This window comes from Phalangium opilio, unplaced genomic scaffold (assembly GCF_054372755.1).
Source record: "Phalangium opilio isolate 3A_F unplaced genomic scaffold, DU_Popi_V2 ptg000329l_1, whole genome shotgun sequence".
In the NCBI taxonomy this organism is placed as follows: domain Eukaryota; kingdom Metazoa; phylum Arthropoda; class Arachnida; order Opiliones; family Phalangiidae; genus Phalangium; species Phalangium opilio.
In genome coordinates this window covers 4812211-4835030 of record NW_028324226.1, presented here as the reverse complement: position 1 = coordinate 4835030, position 22820 = coordinate 4812211, and the positions used below count along the sequence as shown (strand labels likewise).

Below are 22820 nucleotides of genomic sequence, written 5' to 3'. Positions count from 1 at the left end.
TTAATAAGAGGTTCCCGGTAATCACTTTAGCACTGTTAAAGGCAGCGCGTCGAGGGGGTATTCACTAATGAAAATTTTCTTTTATTGGTGATTTTTATACATGCTTAAAGGATAGGGATTCATTGGTGATTTAAAAAGTATGGGGATTAATGGTTGCGTCTGGATTACGAGTAATCATCGAGGGGCTACTCACTAAAAACTCACTAGCGATTTTAAACGGGATTGGGATTATGGGTAACTTAGGGGTTACGGGTTAATATTATTTTACTAGTTATGAACGGATAATTAAGCATTGACACATTTGCCACTAGGGGCGCTGTATACGTAGTTACGTATTTACTGACATCTAAAACATGATAAAATTCTATTAGACTTTCGTGTAAGCAATAGATAGTTCATACATTGCCGGTAGGGGCGCTGTATACGTAGTTACGTATTTACTGACATCTAAAACATGATAAAATTCTGCTAGACAATTCGTGTAAGCAAAGTATAGTTCATAAATTGCCGCTAGGGGCGCTGTATACTTAGTTACGTATTTACTGACATCTAATACATAAAGAAATTTTCCGCTAGGGGCCCTGTCTATAGTATTATATAGGCCTAACGGTGTGTTCTCTTATTTGAATTAGCGCCCACGTGACACTTCGAAGCGCCCCCAACGACGGAATTTACTATAAAACTCGGACGCCACTTGTCCAGTTCTCTTTTCTCTCTGCGCCGGCGATCAGTCAACATCGTTCCTTGATCAGCTCCTCGTCATGCTGACATTCGAAGGCAATATTGGATGGAAAGCCACGTTTTACGCCGATGTTGGGACGTGACTCTAAGCTCTCCGCCATTGAATGTCCATTAGAACGTTGAAATCAACGCGAAAGGTTAAGCCTAGTACGGTATGTGTGAGTCTTTCAATAATCCAAAGCCATCCAGCTAGCATTTTATTATTTTAATAAATCCTAGAGTTTAAATTATTTAGGTAGAGTTAATTGTTAGTTAATTATGTTTATTTATTGAAAATTAACTACAATATGAAAAAATTTCCAGACGAGAGGTCAGTTAGACAAGGCTTAATTTAGAACATCTTTAATCATGTACTTCGGTTCATATTAGGGGAAATTAAATTCATTATTTATTTTAAATAATAAACCTCGACTGTTTGCAAATTAGGTTTCATTTAACGGCGCGAAACTATATTACCTAAAATGAGTAACGCATGGTTTAACCGGGCCAGATTAGGTTGCACTAGGCTAGGCTAAACCTTTTATAAAAATTTATCCGGGCCTGGCACTAATCTCTAAGCTTTTACTTTATGCCGTCATTTTAATTTAAATTAATGAGGGTATTTTGCAATTATTACGCGTAAATTAAAGGTTTGAGATTCTAAAATTTCATTCGTGGCACAATTTAATTATTTTAGATAATGAACCACGCTCTATTTAATAATAAATTAAATGGTTTAAATTAATTAGTGTTAACTGTAAATAAATTATAATTAATTATGCAAATTAAGTCAATTTAATTATTTTAAAATGAGCCACGAACGCCAAGTTAAGGCTTGAGATTTTTAATTTATATTTACTGGAATATTTTACGTAGTTTTTTTTCTTAAATTATTTTAATCTATGGTTGTGTTTCCGTGAGTCATTACTTACTATTTTGTTAGGACCTTAAGTACCCGTTTAATTCTGATATGGAAATTGCTTAATATTTAATCCAATTCTTAAATTCTATTTATGGGAATATTTTACTTGGTTTTTTTCTTAAATTATTATTTTGCTAGGACGTTAAAGTAGCCCTTTAATTCTGATTTAGCTTAATAATTAGTGATTTTTAAATTTTGTTTTTGGGAATATTTTACAAAGTTTTTCTTCAATAATTTACGGACACAAAACCATAGATTAAAATAATTTTTTTGTTTGGACCCCTCTAATTCTTATTAATATTTGCTATTAATATATTTTCATTTTTAGACGCGATGTTCTTGGATGTTCTGTTGCTGGTCATTCGAAGACTTTTCCTAGCAAATGACTTCAACCTTGCTCATTCCAGTTGACATCTTCCTTGGATTTGCGATACAAGATGTTTCAACCTGATGTGGCCTTGCAACCATTCTCTCCAATTACTGGCGATGATCATAACCGAATCTAGAAAATTCAAATTTTTATTAGAATTATACTTGCAACTACTTAGTTTCTTTTTACGCGTTCAAACTTTAATTTACGTCACACTTTATATTATTTTTTGTTGAAAATTTTTGTAAAGACCTAATTTTTTTACTTTTTGTTCAATAAATTTTGCCTTAAACCACTTTTTTTGTTTTCTTAGAAATTATTTGATTAAGAGGGAAGGTTTGAATTTTTTAGCTCTAAACAGATAGCCTATTTTTTGGGGACCCTCTTTTAAGATTCTTTTAGCTTATATGAAAAAAATTGTTTTAAAACTAAAAAAATGGGCAAAAATTGTTTTAAAAAGTAAAAAAAGCCTAAAAAAGGGGCTCAAAAATACTACCCTAAGTCCAGACCCTAAAAAATTCAAGTCATCCCTCTTATCCAAACTATTTCAACAAAACAAATAACGTGAGGCAAGATAAAAATTCTTTATTGAGAAAAAAGAACAATTGAGGTGTTTACAAAAATTTTCTACAAAAAAAAATTTAAAGTGTTCCATAAATTAAAATTTGGCCGCGTAAAATTAAAAGAGGTAGGCTAGTTACCAACTAAATTTAAAAATAAAATTAAGTTCATTAGCGGAAAAACTTCACGGTCCAATCAGTTTCAAGGCCTCGTGTTTCGAAAATCCAAGAAAGATGTCATCTGGAATGAGGGTCCTTAACATCGGATGAACTTCCAAGTCTACTTGAAAACGTCTCTGAATGACCAGCAACAGATCATCCAGGAAAATCATTCGCGTCTAAAAATTAAAATAAATTAATAACAAATAATAAGGCAATTCCTAATTTTAAAATAAATTCTACTTTAAGCATAACAAAATAATAATTTACCGAAATAATCCCATACATTTAAATAATTAGCGAAATTCTGGCGATATATTGCTAGGATTTTTTTTAATAATCTAAGCTAACTTTCTTAAGCCTTGTTCAAATGTCTTAACCTCGTGGTCGTGGTTTATTTAAAATATAAAATTAATATTTAATAGACTGAATTTACGTAAATAATAATAATTAACTGCCTGTTTCATTAAAACTACTGAATTTATTAAAACAATAAGCTAATTATTATTAAAAGGCTTACATTTGCTGCGCATTAAGAAGTTTGTTCACTCCAACATGGCCGTGATAAATTGATTCCAAAAGAACATTCAATGGCGGGTAAGGACTCTAGATTCTGGATTTATTCCTTGACGGCGAAAAGAAAAATGGCTGATCGTCGGCGAAAGGCCTGATTTCCAAGAGCAGCGCATCAAACGATCTTGACTCCACGACGCCAATCAAAGAAAGAAATTTCGGGAGGTTACTCTAGAACAAAGGTCTTTTTTTTTTTTTTTTTTTTTGAGGTTTCAATGCGAATAGGGTCTATGGACCGCGGCAAGGATGTGATTAATCAGGTTTCAGTAGGAGTGTAAGCAGGGGAAGGAAATGAGGTTTACTTGGGAGGTGACGGACGGGGTGTGGGGGTCAAGTCACCTCCGGCGGACACGGGGCAGTCGGCAACTATAGGGTAGGATCGCCGACATGTGTCTTATTCCCTCAAACTTTGCCGCCCAGTAGCTTGGCTTACAGGAGTGCGCCACACTCCCGGCACAAAGGTCTTTCCCGCAAGATTACATCCTCAAGGTGTTAAAAGCAGACGACACTAATTGGTGTAAATTCAACCAAGGAGTAATACCGTTTTTCCGTTGGCCTATTCCATGGAGTAATTTTCTTGGAGCGAAAATGAAATTTTCCGTAAAACTCCACAAAATTTGTCTGTTTCCTGCAATATTACTCCATGGTGGCAGATTGCAGGAAACAGACAAATTTTATGGAATTTTAAGGAAACTTTCATTTTCGCTCCAAGAAAATTACTCCATGGAATAGGCCAACGGGAAAACGGTATTACTCCTTGGTTGAATTTACACCAATTAGTGTCGTCTGCTTTTAACACCTTGAGGCTGTAATCTTGCGGGAAAGACCTTTGTTCTAGAGTAACCTCCCGAAATTTCTTTCTTTGATTGGCGTCGTGGAGTCAAGATCGTTTGATGCGCTGCTCTTGGAAATCAGGCCTTTCGCCGACGATCAGCCATTTTTCTTTTCGCCGTCAAGGAATAAATCCAGAATCTAGAGTCCTTATCCGCCATTGAATGTTCTTTTGGAATCAATTTATCACGGCCATGTTGGAGTGAACAAACTTCTTAATGCGCAGCAAATGTAAGCCTTTTAATAATAATTAGCTTATTGTTTTAATAAATTCAGTAGTTTTAATGAAACAGGCAGTTAATTATTATTATTTACGTAAATTCAGTCTATTAAATAATAATTTTAAATTTAAATAAACCACGACCACGAGGTCAAGACATTTGAACAAGGCTTATGAAAGTTAGCTTAGATTATTAAAAAAAATCTTAGCAATATATCGCCAGAATTTCGCTAATTATTTAAATGTATGGGATTATTTCGGTAAATTATTATTTTGTTATGCTTAAAGTAGAATTTATTTTAAAATTAGGAATTGCCTTATTATTTGTTATTAATTTATTTTAATTTTTAGACGCGAATGATTTTCCTGGATGATCTGTTGCTGGTCATTCAGAGACGTTTTCAAGTAGACTTGGAAGTTCATCCGATGTTAAGGACCCTCAATCCAGATGACATCTTTCTTGGATTTTCGAAACACGAGGCCTTCAAACTGATTGGACCGTGAAGTTTTTCCGCTAATGAACTTAATTGTATTTTTAAATTTAATCGGTAACTAGCCTACCTCTTTTAATTTTACGCGGTCAAATTTTAATTTATGGAACACTTTAAATTTTTTTTGTAGAAAATTTTTGTAAACACCTCAATTGTTTTTTCTCAATAAAGAATTTTTATCTTGCCTCACGTTATTTGTTTTCTTGAAATAGTTTGGCTAAGAGGGATGGCTTGAATTTTTTAGGGTCTGGACTTAGGGTAGTATTTTTAAGCCCCTTTTTAGGCTTTTTTTACTTTTTAAGCCCCTTTTTAGGCTTTTTTTACTTTTTAAAACAATTTTTGCCCATTTTTTTCGTTTTAAAACAATTTTTTTCATATAAGCTAAAAGAATCTTAAAAGAGGGTCCCCCCAAAAAATAGGCTATCTGTTTAGAGCTAAAAAATTCAAACCTTCCCTCTTAATCAAATAATTTCTAAGAAAACAAAAAGTGGTTTAAGGCAAAATTTATTGAACAAAAAGTAAAAAAATTAGGTCTTTACAAAAATTTTCAACAAAAAATAATATAAAGTGTGACGTAAATTAAAGTTTGAACGCGTAAAAAGAAACTAAGTAGTTGCAAGTATAATTCTAATAAAAATTTGAATTTTCTAGATTCGGTTATGATCATCGCCAGTAATTGGAGAGAATGGTTGCAAGGCCACATCAGGTTGAAAACATCTTGTATCGCAAATCCAAGGAAGATGTCAACTGGAATGAGCGTCTTTAACAGCGGATGAGCTCCAGAGTTTATCAAAGGTTGAAATCATCTATTAGAAAACGTCTCTGAATGACCAGCAACAGAATATCCAAGAAAATCAGTCACATCTAAAAATGAAAATATATTTATAACAAATATTAATTCATCGCCTAGTTAGAATTAAAGGGGTCCTAACAAAAAAATAATCTATGGTAATGTTTCCGTAAATTATTGAAGGAATATTTCGTTAAATATTTCCATAAATAAAATCACACTAAATATTAAGCCATTACGAAATCGGAATTGAAGGGCTACTTTAAGGTCCTAGCAAAATAATCATTAACGGAAAGAATACCTTAGATAAAAATAATTTAAGAAAAAAAACTAAAATATTCCCTTCGGAAAATTTAATAATCGCACTAAATATTAAGCCATTTCCAAACCAGAATTAAAGGGCTGCTTTAAGGTCCTAGCAAAATTATGATTTACGGAAACAGAATCATAGATTAAAATGATTTAAAAAAAAGCTAAGTAATATATTCCCATAAGAAATTAAGAATCTCAAGCCTTAACTTCGCCTGCACGGTTCATTTTAGGATTATTAAAAGGACTTAATTTGCACTAATTTATTATCAATTAACCCTAATTTATTTAAACTATTTAATTAAATACCGCCATAAAGAAATTTTAAAATCTCAAATATTTAAAATAACGAGTTTATTTTTAACTTTTGCGCTCAAATTAACTTGAATTAAAATGCCGGCATAAAATAAAAGCTTAGAGATTAGTGCCAGGCCCGGATAAATTTTTTTAAATGTTTAGCCTAGTGCAGCTTAATCTCGCCCCGTTAAATCATACACGAGACTTATTTTAGCTTCGCGCCGTTAAATGAGACCTAATTTGCAATCAGTCGAGGTTTAATATTTAAAATAGATAAGGAATTTAATTTCCCCTAATATAAGCCGAAGTGCTAGATTTAAGATGTTCTAAATTAAGCCTTGTCTAACTGACCTCGTTTCTGGAAATTTCTTCATATTGTAGTTAATTTTCAATAAATAAACATGATTAACTCTACCTAAATAATTGAAACTCTAGGATTTAATAAAATGCTAGCTGTATGGCTTTGGATTATTGAAAGACTTGCACACATACCGTACTAGGCTTAGCCTTTCGCGTTCATTTCAACGTTCTAATGGACGTTCAATGGCGGAGAGCTTAGAGTCACGTCCCAATATCGGCGTAAAACGTGGCTTTCCATCCAATACTGCCTTCGAAAGTCAGGATTACGAGGAGTTGATCAAGGAACGATGTTGACTGGTCGCCTGCGCAGAGAGCAAAGAAACCTGGACAAGTGGCGTCCGAGTTTTATAGTAAATTCCGTCGTTGGGGGCGTTTCGACGTATCACGTGGGCGCTAGTTCAAATAAGAGAACACACCGTTAGGCCTATATAATATTAAACACAGTGCCCCTAGCGGCAAATTTCTTCATGTACCAGATGTCAGTAAATACGTAACTACGTATACAGCGCCCCTAGCGGCAATTTATGAACTATCTATTGCTTACACGACTGTCTAGCAGAATTCTATCATGGTTTAGATGTCAGTAAATACGTAACTACGTATACAGCGCCCCTAGCGGCAATTTATGAACTATATTTTGCTTACACGAGTGTCTAGCAGAATTTTATCATGTTTTAGATGTCAGTAAATACGTAACTACGTATTCAGCGCCCCTAGCGGCAATTTATGAACTATATTTTGCTTGCACGAGAGTCTAGCAGAATTTTATCATGTTTTAGATGTCAGTAAATACGTAACTACGTATACAGCGCCCCTAGCGGCAATGGGATAAAGGAGGGCTTCTCGTATTACGCGGTGCGAGCAAGTTTCAACGAAGCGTCCTTTTTGTTTTTATGTCTATATACTTTTGTTTATACTTTATAAGTGTACAATGGAATAAATAAAATAAAATAATTGTTCGTCAATTTAATGAATCTCATTTCTTATTGCTTTTCTTGTCAATAAAGTTACAGGCATATGTATGATTTTAAAAGGGGTCGAGGGGCTGTTCACTAATGAAAATTTTCTTTCATTGGTGATTTTTATTGATGCTTTAAAAAAGGATAGGGATTCATTGGTGATTTAAAATGTATGGGGATTAATGGTTGCGTCTGGATTACGAGTAATAATCGAGGGGCTACTCACTAAAAACTCGCTAGCGATTTTAAACGGGATTGGGATTATGGGTAACTTAGGGGTTACGGGTTAATATTATTTTACTAGTTATGAACGGATAATTAAGCATTGACACATTTGCCACTAGGGGCGCTGTATACGTAGTTACGTATTTACTGACATCTAAAACATGATAAAATTCTATTAGACTTTCGTGTAAGCAATAGATAGTTCATACATTGCCGCTAGGGGCGCTGTATACGTAGTTACGTATTTACTGACATCTAAAACATGATAAAATTCTGCTAGACAATTCGTGTAAGCAAAGTATAGTTCATAAATTGCCGCTATGGGCGCTGTATACTTAGTTACGTATTTACTGACATCTAATACATAAAGAAATTTTCCGCTAGGGGCGCTGTCTATAGTATTATATAGGCCTAACGGTGTGTTCTCTTATTTGAATTAGCACCCACGTGACACTTCGAAGCGCCCCCAACGACGGAATTTACTATAAAACTCGGACGCCACTTGTCCAGTTCTCTTTTCTCTCTGCGCCGGCGATCAGTCAACATCGTTCCTTGATCAGCTCCTCGTCATGCTGACATTCGAAGGCAATATTGGATGGAAAGCCACGTTTTACGCCGATGTTGGGACGTGACTCTAAGCTCTCCGCCATTGAACGTCCATTAGAACGTTGAAATGAACGCGAAAGGCTAAGCCTAGTACGGTATGTGTGCAAGTCTTTCAATAATCCAAAGCCATACAGCTAGCATTTTATTAAATCCTAGAGTTTCAATTATTTAGGTAGAGTTAATCATGTTTATTTATTGAAAATTAACTACAATATGAAGAAATTTCCAGAAACGAGGTCAGTTAGACAAGGCTTAATTTAGAACATCTTAAATCTAGCACTTCGGCTTATATTAGGGGAAATTAAATTCCTTATCTATTTTAAATATTAAACCTCGACTGATTGCAAATTAGGTCTCATTTAACGGCGCGAAGCTAAAATAAGTCTCGTGTATGATTTAACGGGGCGAGATTAAGCTGCACTAGGCTAAACATTTAAAAAAATTTATCCGGGCCTGGCACTAATCTCTAAGCTTTTATTTTATGCCGGCATTTTAATTCAAGTTAATTTGAGCGCAAAAGTTAAAAATAAACTCGTTATTTTAAATATTTGAGATTTTAAAATTTCTTTATGGCGGTATTTAATTAAATAGTTTAAATAAATTAGGGTTAATTGATAATAAATTAGTGCAAATTAAGTCCTTTTAATAATCCTAAAATGAACCGTGCAGGCGAAGTTAAGGCTTGAGTTTCTTAATTTCTTCTTATGGGAATATATTACTTAGCTTTTACTTAAATCATTTTAATCTATGATTCTGTTTCCGTAAATCATAATTTTGCTAAGACCTTAAAGCAGCCCTTTAATTCTGGTTTGGAAATGGCTTAATATTTAGTGCGATTATTAAATTTTCCGAAGGGAATATTTTAGTTTTTTTTCTTAAATTATTTTTATCTAAGGTATTCTTTCCGTTAATGATTATTTTGCTAGAACCTTAAAGTAGCCCTTCAATTCCGATTTCGTAATGGCTTAATATTTAGTGTGATATATATGGAAATATTTAACGAAATATTCCTTCAATAATTTACGGAAACATTACCATAGATTATTTTTTGTTAGGACCCCTTTAATTCTAACTAGGCGATGAATTAATATTTGTTATAAATATATTTTCATTTTTAGATGTGACTGATTTTCTTGGATATTCTGTTGCTGGTCATTCAGAGACTTTTTCTAATAGATGATTTCAACCTTTGATAAACTCTGGAGCTCATCCGCTGTTAAAGACGCTCATTCCAGTTGACATCTTCCTTGGATTTGCGATACAAGATGTTTTCAACCTGATGTGGCCTTGCAACCATTCTCTCCAATTACTGGCGATGATCATAACCGAATCTAGAAAATTCAAATTTTTATTAGAATTATACTTGCAACTACTTAGTTTCTTTTTACGCGTTCAAACTTTAATTTACGTCACACTTTATATTATTTTTTGTTGAAAATTTTTGTAAAGACCTAATTTTTTTACTTTTTGTTCAATAAATTTTGCCTTAAACCACTTTTTTTGTTTTCTTAGAAATTATTTGATTAAGAGGGAAGGTTTGAATTTTTTAGCTCTAAACAGATAGCCTATTTTTTGGGGGGACCCTCTTTTAAGATTCTTTTAGCTTATATGAAAAAAATTGTTTTAAAACGAAAAAAATGGGCAAAAATTGTTTTAGAAAGTAAAAAAGCCTAAAAAAGGGGCTCAAGAATACTACCCTAAGTCCAGACCCTAAAAAATTCAAGCCATCCCTCTTAGCCAAACTATTTCAAGAAAACAAATAACGTGAGGCAAGATAAAAATTCTTTATTGAGAAAAAAACAATTGAGGTGTTTACAAAAATTTTCTACAAAAAAAAATTTAAAGTGTTCCATAAATTAAAATTTGACCGCGTAAAATTGAAAGAGGTAGTCTAGTTACCGATTAAATTTAAAAATAAAATTAAGTTCATTAGCGGAAAAACTTCACGGTCCAATCAGTTTGAAGGCCTCGTGTTTCGAAAATCCAAGAAAGATGTCATCTGGAATGAGGGTCCTTAACATCGGATGAACTTCCAAGTCTACTTGAAAACGTCTCTGAATGACCAGCAACAGATCATCCAGGAAAATCATTCGCGTCTAAAAATTAAAATAAATTAATAACAAATAATAAGGCAATTCCTAATTTTAAAATAAATTCTACTTTAAGCATAACAAAATAATAATTTACCGAAATAATCCCATACATTTAAATAATTAGCGAAATTCTGGCGATATATTGCTAAGATTTTTTTTAATAATCTAAGCTAACTTTCTTAAGCCTTGTTCAAATGTCTTGACCTCGTGGTCGTGGTTTATTTAAATTTAAAATTATTATTTAATAGACTGAATTTACGTAAATAATAATAATTAACTGCCTGTTTCATTAAAACTACTGAATTTATTAAAACAATAAGCTAATTATTATTAAAAGGCTTACGTTTGCTGCGCATTAAGAAGTTTGTTCACTCCAACATGGCCGTGATAAATTGATTCCAAAAGAACATTCAATGGCGGATAAGGACTCTAGATTCTGGATTTATTCCTTGACGGCGAAAAGAAAAATGGCTGATCGTCGGCGAAAGGCCTGATTTCCAAGAGCAGCGCATCAAACGATCTTGACTCCACGACGCCAATCAAAGAAAGAAATTTCGGGAGGTTACTCTAGAACAAAGGTCTTTCCCGCAAGATTACATCCTCAAGGTGTTAAAAGCAGACGACACTAATTGGTGTAAATTCAACCAAGGAGTAATACCGTTTTTCCGTTGGCCTATTCCATGGAGTAATTTTCTTGGAGCGAGAAGGAAACTTTCTTTTAAATTCCATAATATTTGGTGTCTCGTGCAATATTGCTCCATACCTTCCTTTGTCCTTTTCCATGGAGTAATTTTCTTGAGCGAAAATGAAATTTTCCGTAAAACTCCACAAAATTTGTCTGTTTCCTGCAATATTACTCCATGGTGGCAGATTGCAGGAAACAGACAAATTTTATGGAATTTTAAGGAAACTTTCATTTTCGCTCCAAGAAAATTACTCCATGGAATAGGCCAACGGGAAAACGGTATTACTCCTTGGTTGAATTTACACCAATTAGTGTCGTCTGCTTTTAACACCTTGAGGCTGTAATCTTGCGGGAAAGACCTTTGTTCTAGAGTAACCTCCCGAAATTTCTTTCTTTGATTGGCGTCGTGGAGTCAAGATCGTTTGATGCGCTGCTCTTGGAAATCAGGCCTTTCGCCGACGATCAGCCATTTTTCTTTTCGCCGTCAAGGAATAAATCCAGAATCTAGAGTCCTTATCCGCCATTGAATGTTCTTTTGGAATCAATTTATCACGGCCATGTTGGAGTGAACAAACTTCTTAATGCGCAGCAAATGTAAGCCTTTTAATAATAATTAGCTTATTGTTTTAATAAATTCAGTAGTTTTAATGAAACAGGCAGTTAATTATTATTATTTACGTAAATTCAGTCTATTAAATAATAATTTTAAATTTAAATAAACCACGACCACGAGGTCAAGACATTTGAACAAGGCTTAAGAAAGTTAGCTTAGATTATTAAAAAAAATCTTAGCAATATATCGCCAGAATTTCGCTAATTATTTAAATGTATGGGATTATTTCGGTAAATTATTATTTTGTTATGCTTAAAGTAGAATTTATTTTAAAATTAGGAATTGCCTTATTATTTGTTATTAATTTATTTTTATTTTTAGACGCGAATGATTTTCCTGGATGATCTGTTGCTGGTCATTCAGAGACGTTTTCAAGTAGACTTGGAAGTTCATCCGATGTTAAGGACCCTCAATCCAGATGACATCTTTCTTGGATTTTCGAAACACGAGGCCTTCAAACTGATTGGACCGTGAAGTTTTTCCGCTAATGAACTTAATTTTATTTTTAAATTTAATCGGTAACTAGCCTACCTCTTTTAATTTTACGCGGTCAAATTTTAATTTATGGAACACTTTAAATTTTTTTTTTGTAGAAAATTTTTGTAAACACCTCAATTGTTTTTTTCTCAATAAAGAATTTTTATCTTGCCTCACGTTATTTGTTTTCTTGAAATAGTTTGGCTAAGAGGGATGGCTTGAATTTTTTAGGGTCTGGACTTAGGGTAGTATTTTTGAGCCCCTTTTTTAGGCTTTTTTACTTTCTAAAACAATTTTTTCCCATTTTTTTCGTTTTATAACAATTTTTTTTCATATAAGCTAAAAGAATCTTAAAAGAGGGTCCCCAAAAATTAGGCTCCCCAAAAAATAGGCTATCTGTTTAGAGCTAAAAAATTCAAACCTTCCCTCTTAATCAAATAATTTCTAAGAAAACAAAAAAAGTGGTTTAAGGCAAAATTTATTGAACAAAAAGTAAAAAAATTAGGTCTTTACAAAAATTTTCAACAAAAAATAATATAAAGTGTAACGTAAATTAAAGTTTGAACGCGTAAAAGAAACTAAGTAGTTGCAAGTATAATTCTAATAAAAATTTGAATTTTCTAGATTCGGTTATGATCATCGCCAGTAATTGGAGAGAATGGTTGCAAGGCCACATCAGGTTGAAAACATCTTGTATCGCAAATCCAAGGAAGATGTCAACTGGAATGAGCAAGGTTGAAGTCATCTGCTAGGAAAAGTCTTCGAATGACCAGCAACAGAACATCCAAGAACATCGCGTCTAAAAATGAAAATATATTAATAGCAAATATTAATAAGAATTAGAGGGGTCCAAACCAAAAAATTATTTTAATCTATGGTTTTGTTTCCGTAAATTATTGAAGAAAAACTTTGTAAAATATTCCCAAAAACAAAATTTAAAAATCACTAAATATTAAGCTAAATCAGAATTAAAGGGCTACTTTAACGTCCTAGCAAAATAATAATTTAAGAAAAAAACCAAGTAAAATATTCCCATAAATAGAATTTAAGAATTGAATTAAATATTAAGCAATTTCCATATCAGAATTAAACGGGTACTTAAGGTCCTAACAAAATAGTAAGTAATAACTCACGGAAACACAACCATAGATTAAAATAATTTAAGAAAAAAAAACTACGTAAAATATTCCAGTAAATATAAATTAAAAATCTCAAGCCTTAACTTGGCGTTCGTGGCTCATTTTAAAATAATTAAATTGACTTAATTTGTATAATTAATTATAATTTATTTACAGTTAACACTAATTAATTTAAACCATTTAATTTATTATTAAATATAGCGTGGTTCATTATCTAAAATAATTAAATTGTGCCACGAATGAAATTTTAGAATCTCAAATCTATAATTTACGCGTAATAATTGAAAAATACGCTCATTAATTTAAATTAAAATGACGGCATAAAGTAAAAGCTTAGAGATTAGTGCCAGGCCCGGATAAATTTTTATAAAAGGTTTAGCCTAGCCTAGTGCAACCTAATCTGGCCCGGTTAAACCATGCGTTACTCATTTTAGGTAATATAGTTTCGCGCCGTTAAATGAAACCTAATTTGCAAACAGTCGAGGTTTATTATTTAAAATAAATAATGAATTTAATTTCCCCTAATATGAACCGAAGTACATGATTAAAGATGTTCTAAATTAAGCCTTGTCTAACTGACCTCTCGTCTGGAAATTTTTTCATATTGTAGTTAATTTTCAATAAATAAACATAATTAACTAACAATTAACTCTACCTAAATAATTTAAACTCTAGGATTTATTAAAATAATAAAATGCTAGCTGGATGGCTTTGGATTATTGAAAGACTCACACATACCGTACTAGGCTTAACCTTTCGCGTTGATTTCAACGTTCTAATGGACATTCAATGGCGGAGAGCTTAGAGTCACGTCCCAACATCGGCGTAAAACGTGGCTTTCCATCCAATATTGCCTTCGAATGTCAGCATGACGAGGAGCTGATCAAGGAACGATGTTGACTGATCGCCGGCGCAGAGAGAAAAGAGAACTGGACAAGTGGCGTCCGAGTTTTATAGTAAATTCCGTCGTTGGGGGCGCTTCGAAGTGTCACGTGGGCGCTAATTAAAATAAGAGAACACACCGTTAGGCCTATATAATACTATAGACAGCGCCCCTAGCGGAAAATTTCTTTATGTATTAGATGTCAGTAAATACGTAACTACGTATACAGCGCCCCTACCGGCAATTTATGAACTATACTTTGCTTACACGAATTGTCTAGCAGAATTTTATCATGTTTTAGATGTCAGTAAATACGTAACTACGTATACAGCGCCCCTAGCGGCAATGTATGAACTATCTATTGCTTACACGAAAGTCTAATAGAATTTTATCATGTTTTAGATGTCAGTAAATACGTAACTACGTATACAGCGCCCCTAGTGGCAAATGTGTCAATGCTTAATTATCCGTTCATAACTAGTAAAATAATATTAACCCGTAACCCCTAAGTTACCCATAATCCCAATCCCGTTTAAAATCGCTAGCGAGTTTTTAGTGAGTAGCCCCTCGATTATTACTCGTAATCCAGACGCAACCATTAATCCCCATACATTTTAAATCACCAATGAATCCCTATCCTTTTTTAAAGCATCAATAAAAATCACCAATGAAAGAAAATTTTCATTAGTTAATAGCCCCTCGACGCGCTGCCTTGAACAATGCTAAAGTGATTACCGTGAACCTCTAATTAACCCATAATCCCAATCCATTTTAATCTAATTAATCCATTTTAAAATCCTGTATATGCCTGTAACTTAATTGATAAGAAAAGGAATAAAAAATGAGATTCATTAAATCGACGAACAATTTATTTATTCTATAGTACATTTATGAAATATAAACAAAAGTATATAGATATAAAAACAAAAAGTAAACTTCGTTGAAAGATGCTCGCGTCGTGTGATATGAGAAGCCCTCCTTTATCACTGAATGGCGTCGGCCCCGTCCCCTCTGCTTGGCACTGGGAAGAAGACGTCAATAGGCTCATAATGCAGCAGATGCTTGTATTTTTCTTCAAAATTAGAAAAGTTCATTTTTAACTCATTATCGTCGTCATAAACACTAGTATTAATACTTGGAATGCTTTAATTAGCAATTTAATTTTAAACTGAAACTCAGTAACAAATATCAGAAGTCAAAGGGGCTTTCCGAACTCCCCCCCCCTTTCTTTTTTACCCAACCGCAAAGATAAGTTCTGTGAGGAAGACCGTCGTTTGCCCCACGGTTCGGACAGCCCCCCGACACGTACTCAAAACCATCTCCCTTGTTAGTTTGATTATTAGTTTTTTTTGGGGGGGGTTCAATGTAAAGTGGGCTCTTACGTCCGCGACAAGGACGCGATTAATCAGGTTTAATTATGTGAATAATCTGGGAAGTAAATGAGGTTTACTTGGGAGGTGACGGAAGGGTTGTGGGGGTCAAGTCACCTCCGGCGGACACGGGGCAGTCGGCACCTATAGGGTAGGATCTTATTCCCTCAAACTTTGCCGCCCAGAAGCTTGGCTTACAGGAGTGCGCCACACTCCCGGCTGATTATTAGATTCAAGAATTGCGGCCTCAACAGTCTGATAACTAAAGAGAATTGGACAACAAACCACCGTTTGCCTTTCACTAAAAGCATTCCTTGAGCCCGGGAGAGTTTTGAAACGGGTCCTCTCTTTTCTTCAGGTTAGAGAATATTCACCGGTTAGGAAATTTTGTCTACTAAAAACTGTAGTCTTTTTCTCTTAAGGATCTAAATTCATCAACTTCCGCAATTATTATTGCAAAAACACCTCCTTGAAAACGTTTTTATACTCGTACATTTGACGCGCCCGAAGTATTGAACACTTACCGGTTTTAATCAATCTAGGCCCCGGATTAGACGAAAGTTCTTTCTTTCAATTCTTTGATCGGCATCGTGGTCTTGTGGAGTTAAGATCGTTTCCCGCTCTGCTCTTGGAAATCACTTGGTTATGAAGTAATTTACGCCGACGATCAGCCATTTCTCTCTACCTTCAAACCACATAAAACACAAAAACTATAATAAAACACACAAAAACTACAATAAAACACACAAAAAATACAATAAAACGCTCAAAAAACTACAATAAAACTCCCAAAAACTACAATAAAACGCACAAAAATTACAATAAAACGCACAAAAACTACAATAAAACACACAAAAACTACAATAAAACACACAGAAACTACAATAAAACACACAGAAACTACAATAAAACACAAAAACTACAATAAAACACACAAAAACTACAATAAAACGCACAAAAACTACAATTAAACATACAAAAACTACAATAAAAAGCTCATAAACTACAATAAAACGCTCAAAAACTACAATAAAACACACAGAAACTACAATAAAACACACAGAAACTACAATAAAACACACAAAAACTAGAATAAAACACACATAAACTACAATAAAACTACATAAAACACACATTAAAAAAAATAAAAAAAACTACAATAAAACGCCCAAAAACTACAATAAAACACACAGAAACTACAATAAAACACACAGAAACTACAATAAAACACACAGAAATTACAATAAAACACAAAAACTGCAATAAAACACACAAAAACTACAATAAAACGCACAGAAACTACAATAAAACACAGTAAATCGGCATAAAAAGCAATGTAACCGCGTGAAAACTAGCAAGAAAACACAATAAAACAGCATAAAACACAATAAAACAGCCTAAAATACAATTAAACACCACGAAAACAATATAAAACAACACAAAAACACAATAAATCGGCATAAAACACAATAAAACAGCATAAAATACAATTAGACACCACGAAAACAATGTAAAACAACACTGAAATACAATAAAACGGCATAAAACGCAATATAACAGCACAAAACCTCAGTAAAATAGCACAAAACCCAATAAAAACAGCACAAATCAACACCCTCGTGGGAGGGGGACCAAGCATGGGCGCTCGGAGGTCCACTGCTAAGCTCTAGGGCCCCTAGGCACGTGCCTAGTGGGTAATCCGGCATTGAACCACACAACCATAGATAAAGAATGCGCGTGAGGAAATTTGTTTTCACTCTACAGTATAGGCAACTCCCTATCTCCCTTATTCTGTATATACTTTGTTACAGCATCGGTTGTCAGCACGCGCAAAGCTAGGTCTCTATGTAACCTAGCTTTGTACGTGCTGTCAAGAGACTAAAAACGTTTTTAAGGATTTAGAAATAGAATATCCGCGAGTTTTTCAGCTCGAATGCACGGGCCTCTAGGCCTTAGTTTCAAATATGTGTGAAATTGCCTACAGCCTGCTACCAGGGCCAGAAATAAGAAAAATTTCTTATAGGACATGTGTCCAGTGACCCCCTGTTTGACTGGAAAATTTATAGGACATTGTCCACTGGAATGTGCAAAAATAGTGTCGCATCTCCATAGTCAAGCTATCAAAACTTGGGAAAATTTATTGGTCAAAATGTCCAGTGACCCCCTTAGTTTTTTAAAAAATTATGGGACATTTTAAAATTTTATTGGACAATGTCCAGTGTCCTGTGCTTATTTCCGGCCCTGCCTGCTACACGTATTTCAAACTAAGGTCCATGCACTCGAGCTAAAAAACTCGCGGATATTTTAAATCCTGAAAATCCTCAAGTTTTTTGTCTGTTGTCAGCACGTACAAAGCTAGGTGACATAGAGACCTAGCTTTGCGCGTGCTACCAATCAATGTTGTAACAGAGTATATACAGAATAAGCTGTCGTTCGAGATAGCACGGAGCTGTATTGTAGAAGGAGTAGAGACTAGGCCTCTAGGGCTCTAGACATAAGCGTACTAGTGCTCCGCACACAATTTTCGCGCAAACCGAGCCTATGTAAACAATCTCTGACGTCACCTGTTTTAAAGAAGGCGTCGTTTTCTTCTTTCCCGGCTTAATTCTTTGAATATTTTCCATATTATAGTTAATATAAATAGAAATAATAGTAAAAATAAAAATTTAAATAAGATTTGCAAACGCTTGAGAAACCTTGAAGGAGAGAGGAATGGAGTGAAAACCCCCATACCTATAGCGTTGCCTGTGTACCCCCACCTACGGCACCGTAGTCCTCCCAGCATCCTCAGCGGTTAGGTAGGGTCGTACGTCACTCGTACTGGATGAAATTGTAAAGGGCGCTCCCTCTATCTTAAAAATAGAAACTAGCTCTCATACAAATTAAATGGCGCTACGCGGCAGCACTTAGCAATCGCCTACCGAAGGGTAGGGGCGTGCGCGAGGTACATTGGGAGAGATACGGTGCCGCAGGTCGCCCATCATCATTTCCAATCCATCTCAACTCCCTTATCCCTGGAGAAACTCCCGTCACCCGGACTCGATACACAAAAGACCGAGGCTTAACCCACCTGAACGTTCGTAGCTCGCGGCCATCTTTATTGTTTACATGTGCTCGCCTAGGTTTGGAGGGAGGGTCAAAATTCATACACCCTTTTTATGGACAAATAAGGTCTAGTTTTTTTTAATAGAGGGGAAGCTACGAGTCTCTACTCCTTCTACAATACAGCTCCGTGGAGATAGGGAGTTGCCTATCCTGTAGAGTGAAACAAATATCCTCACGCGCATTCTTTATCCATGGTGCCACGATAATTTTGTTGGTCGGAGAGGCTTATTTCAAATTATCCTTAAAATCTGAACTTAATTTGATTTTTAAAATCTCATTTTCCACTTCACCCTCCCTTTAAGGTATGGGTTAACGTCTAAAACGTCTGTACTGTTCGTGACTCTTTGCAAAAATGAAATGACCTTTGCTTCCTTAATAGTGCTGTCAGAAGCGCCGGTGTGACGTCACCTATGCTGTTTTCCCATAAAGAAAAAACGGTAACTGTCATGGCCGCCCATTGCTAAAGGCAGACTCGTGACGTTTAACCTTGGATCTGACGTCACAACTGACAGCACTCTATTGACAGAAAGGAAATTATTACGAGCTATCTACCGAAATGGAGTAATATTCTTGGAGACGTATCTGTGTCTCTGTGTGTGTGCGTCTGTCACCGGCTCAAGCGTTCGCAGTTGACAAATCGGTGAAAAAGTGTTCGAAGAAAGCAATTTTACCTTTCCGAGTGACGATGACGTCACGGAGAGGTATTACTGGACGTGTCCGTGAGTTTGTCACTGCGTTCGCAGTTGGCAAATCGGAGCAAACTTGTTCGCAGAAGGCAATTTTTAGCTTCTGCTCCCATCTTTACGGTTAAAATTTACGCGGCGATCGTCTAGGGTTACGAGAAACGTCTAGTCTCCCTATGGCAGTGCTTCCACCAAAAGGAAGGTGTATGCCTACAGCGTGAAAAAAATATTTCCTCATGCGCATTCTTTATCCATGGCTTTTATCATCTACTCAGTACTTGATTGTGCGCGTGATCAAGTGGGCTATGATTGTGCAGCATGGTCTCCGCAAATATTACTCCATGGTGCTAGCGGCCAATGGAAAACGACCTAAGTTTCCCGCTCTTTTTGCCGATAGTCTGCTCCACGGCGGTGACATTAGCGCACGTTTTCGTTTGTTTATACCCGTCTTGCGTCTGGAACTACGAGTACTCTTGAATTTCTAAAAAAATTAATTTTGTAAAACAAGTATTTTTAATTTTCGTCACTTCTGGCCGAAATGGCCGTATCTAAGTTCGTGGAAGGGTGGGATTTACTGCAAACTTTGGGAGAAGGAGCATTTGGCGAAGTTCAACTTATAGTAAACAGAGCGACCCAAGAAGCTGTTGCTGTTAAAGTTCTACGCTTGGGTAGACAAAAAGACGCGGAAGAACTTATCAGAAAAGAAATATGCATTCATAAAATGCTTACGCACGAAAATATCATTCAGTATTTTGGAAACCGTCGCGATGGTAATACTCATTACATTTTCCTTCAATACGCTTCCGGGGGTGAACTTTTTGACAGAATCGAGCCAGATACTGGAATGCTTGAAGATGAGGCTCAAAAATATTTTCGACAACTCATAGCTGGTGTCGAATATCTTCACAGTCGCGGTATTGCGCACAGAGATTTAAAACCGGAGAATTTATTACTTGATGAAAATGAAAACCTCAAAATATCAGATTTTGGATTAGCTACTGTTTTTCGTTATAAGGGGAAAGAACGACCCCTTACTAAAAGATGTGGCACTCTTCCTTATACGGCTCCCGAAGTACTAACCAAGGAATATTACGCGGAACCGGCAGATATATGGAGTTGCGGAGTGATTTTAGTTACTCTAGTGGCTGGAGAATTACCATGGGATAAACCCGCCAACGATTGCAAAGAATTTAACTATTGGAAGGAGAACAAACTTGATCTTTCACCCTGGACCAAAATCAATGACTCAATCAAAACGTTACTAAAGAGGATCCTACAACCCGCGCCTACCAAGAGGTTTACCATCCCTCAAATAAAAAAAAACCACTGGTTTAACAAGAACTTGAATCAAAACTCCGATATTCTGAGTTGGTTGCGTAAATTAGATTCGAGTCCTCGTAAAAGGTTCCGTTGCGGTACTACTAATATTGAGGGGCAAGCTCACGAAGATCTAGTCACAAGATTGTCAAGCTCTCAACCTGACCCTATCAGACGCTTCAAAGAAAATGATTTTGCGAAAGAAGGTGGTGTTGTTGGAAACGCCGCGATTGAAGCGCTCATCAAGGATCAAACTCGAGGAATCAGTTTCTCACAACCTACTAATCCTGATAATTATATTCTAAGCAGTCAAATGATGGCAAACCTTAATTGCACTCAGATCAGTCCTAACCAAACACCCCTTCAGAAGCTCGTCAAAAGAATGACAAGGTTCTTTGTCAAAACTAGTATTTTGGAAACGCAAGAAAAGTTGAAGAATGCTCTGGACGAGTTTACTTACAGTTGGAAGCAAACTACGCCGAATCAAATAACAATCACAGTTCGTGATAAAAGACAAATGCAGCTTGTTTTCAAAGCTATTTTGTTAGACATGAATGATAATGTCTTAGTCGACTTTAGGTTGTCGAAAGGAGACGGTCTGGAGTTTAAGAGACACTTTTTGAAACTAAGAGAATGTTTAAACGAAGTTGTTTCTAAAGGTCCCGTTACTTGGCCCATTGCGATTGCCACCAACACGTTGCCTTAACTATCCTAAGAACAATCTCAATTTAAAACGTATTTTCATTTTTATACCAACGCATGTACTATACCTACAGAGAGATACTGGTATAAAAATTTCTCAAATCTTATTTCCAAAACGCATTTTTTTATGTAATAAGTTTTTTGAGTAGCTCATTAAAAACGTTTGAAAATATTATTTGTCACTTTCTTCAATTCTTAATAGGTTCACTTTTACCATAAGTTTATAAGATTTGTTCCATAAGTATGTCACTACCCATACTTCGTAATGTTAGAGGCTTAATGAGAGCTAGTTCAAGAACGACGTGAGAATTGACTGCACTCGGTTTTGCAGTCCATCCTCCTCTTTAGTCTGTACTAAGCCTTTGACAGGGCCTCACTAGGCGTCGCTTTACAAGAATCTATGACGTTTCGCCTACGTCACTTCATGACAAACTCTCATTAACGAGTGACACACTTACGGAACATAACTTATAAACTTATGCTTTTACACATTAAGTATAGTTCAAACATAAGTTCATAAGATATGTTCCAATAAGTTTGTTACTAAGAGCTTGTCACGAAGTGACCTAAGTGTACCTCATAGATTCTCGTAAAGCGACCCCTGGTGATGTGGACAGGACTGCAAAATTAACCGAGTGTAGTCAATTCTCGCGTCGTTCTCGAAATGGCTCTAGCATTACCTAGTGTCATACTTATGGAACATATCTTTTATATAAACGTATGGTTCAAACAATATAATAGAAAAGTCCTGTACACAAGAACAGAAAATGTCACAGTCACTGCCTAACACCAAAAGTGTATAGATATAAACAACAAAAAGTACACTTCGTTGAAACTTTCTTGCGCCGTGTAATATGAGAAGCCCTCCTTTATCCCACAATAGAGTGCTGTCAGTTGTGACGTCAGATCCAAGGTTAAACGTCACGAGTCTGCCTTTAGCAATGGGCGGCCATGACAGTTACCGTTTTTTCTTTATGGGAAAACCGCATGGGTGACGTCACACCGGCGCTTCTGACAGCACTCTATAGAGAGCTTTCAGATGGGATAGTAGTACGTAAGTACGTCACACCCTCCCAAGTCTTACCGCTTTTCTGGTAGGCATATTGGCCCGGGTGGTCTCAGCTTCATTCCCGCTTTAAACCCACCAATAGAGTGCTGTCAGAAGCGCCGGTGTGACGTCACCCATGCTGTTTTCCCATAAAGAAAAAACGGTAACTGTCATGGCCGCCCATTGCTAAAGGCAGACTCGTGACGTTTAACCTTGGATCTGACGTCACAACTGACAGCACTCTATATGGCAGCGTAAATTTTGTCACGAGACTCAGCTCCTCCAACTGAAAGCTCTCTATATTGTCGACCCC

General features: G+C 35.5%; 1 protein-coding gene and 4 long non-coding RNA genes across 6 annotated transcripts; 3 read left to right on the top strand and 2 right to left on the bottom strand.

The window, feature by feature from the left end:
* The first annotated feature begins 4100 nt into the window (after positions 1-4100).
* Positions 4101-6030, top strand: LOC149610448 (uncharacterized). Of its 2 annotated transcripts, XR_016376661.1 has the most exons (3): positions 4101-4366; positions 4707-4903; positions 5498-6030. It is a non-coding gene; the product is annotated as an uncharacterized LOC149610448 (long non-coding RNA). The 2 variants fall into 2 exon arrangements; XR_016376660.1 differs by lacking the exon at positions 5498-6030 and having other exon boundaries at positions 4707-5035.
* Positions 6031-9407: 3377 nt separating this feature from the next.
* LOC149610447 (uncharacterized) lies at positions 9408-11297 on the bottom strand. The gene is made up of 3 exons (XR_016376594.1): positions 10829-11297; positions 10292-10488; positions 9408-9723 (listed from the first exon to the last, which is right to left on the bottom strand). It is a non-coding gene; the product is annotated as an uncharacterized LOC149610447 (long non-coding RNA).
* Positions 11298-11498: 201 nt separating this feature from the next.
* Positions 11499-14048, top strand: LOC149610446 (uncharacterized). The gene is made up of 3 exons (XR_016376656.1): positions 11499-11764; positions 12105-12301; positions 12885-14048. It is a non-coding gene; the product is annotated as an uncharacterized LOC149610446 (long non-coding RNA).
* A 1090-nt stretch (positions 14049-15138) lies between these two features.
* On the bottom strand, positions 15139-22760 carry LOC149610444 (uncharacterized). Its single transcript, XR_016376750.1, has 4 exons — positions 22605-22760; positions 18677-19273; positions 16177-18348; positions 15139-15354 (listed from the first exon to the last, which is right to left on the bottom strand). It is a non-coding gene; the product is annotated as an uncharacterized LOC149610444 (long non-coding RNA).
* On the top strand, positions 19682-21632 carry grp (serine/threonine-protein kinase grp). The gene has a single exon (XM_089859386.1). The coding sequence runs from the start codon at positions 19979-19981 to the stop codon at positions 21461-21463; it is 1485 nt and encodes a 494-aa protein (XP_089715512.1). The 5' UTR covers positions 19682-19978; the 3' UTR covers positions 21464-21632.
* Positions 22761-22820: the final 60 nt, after the last annotated feature.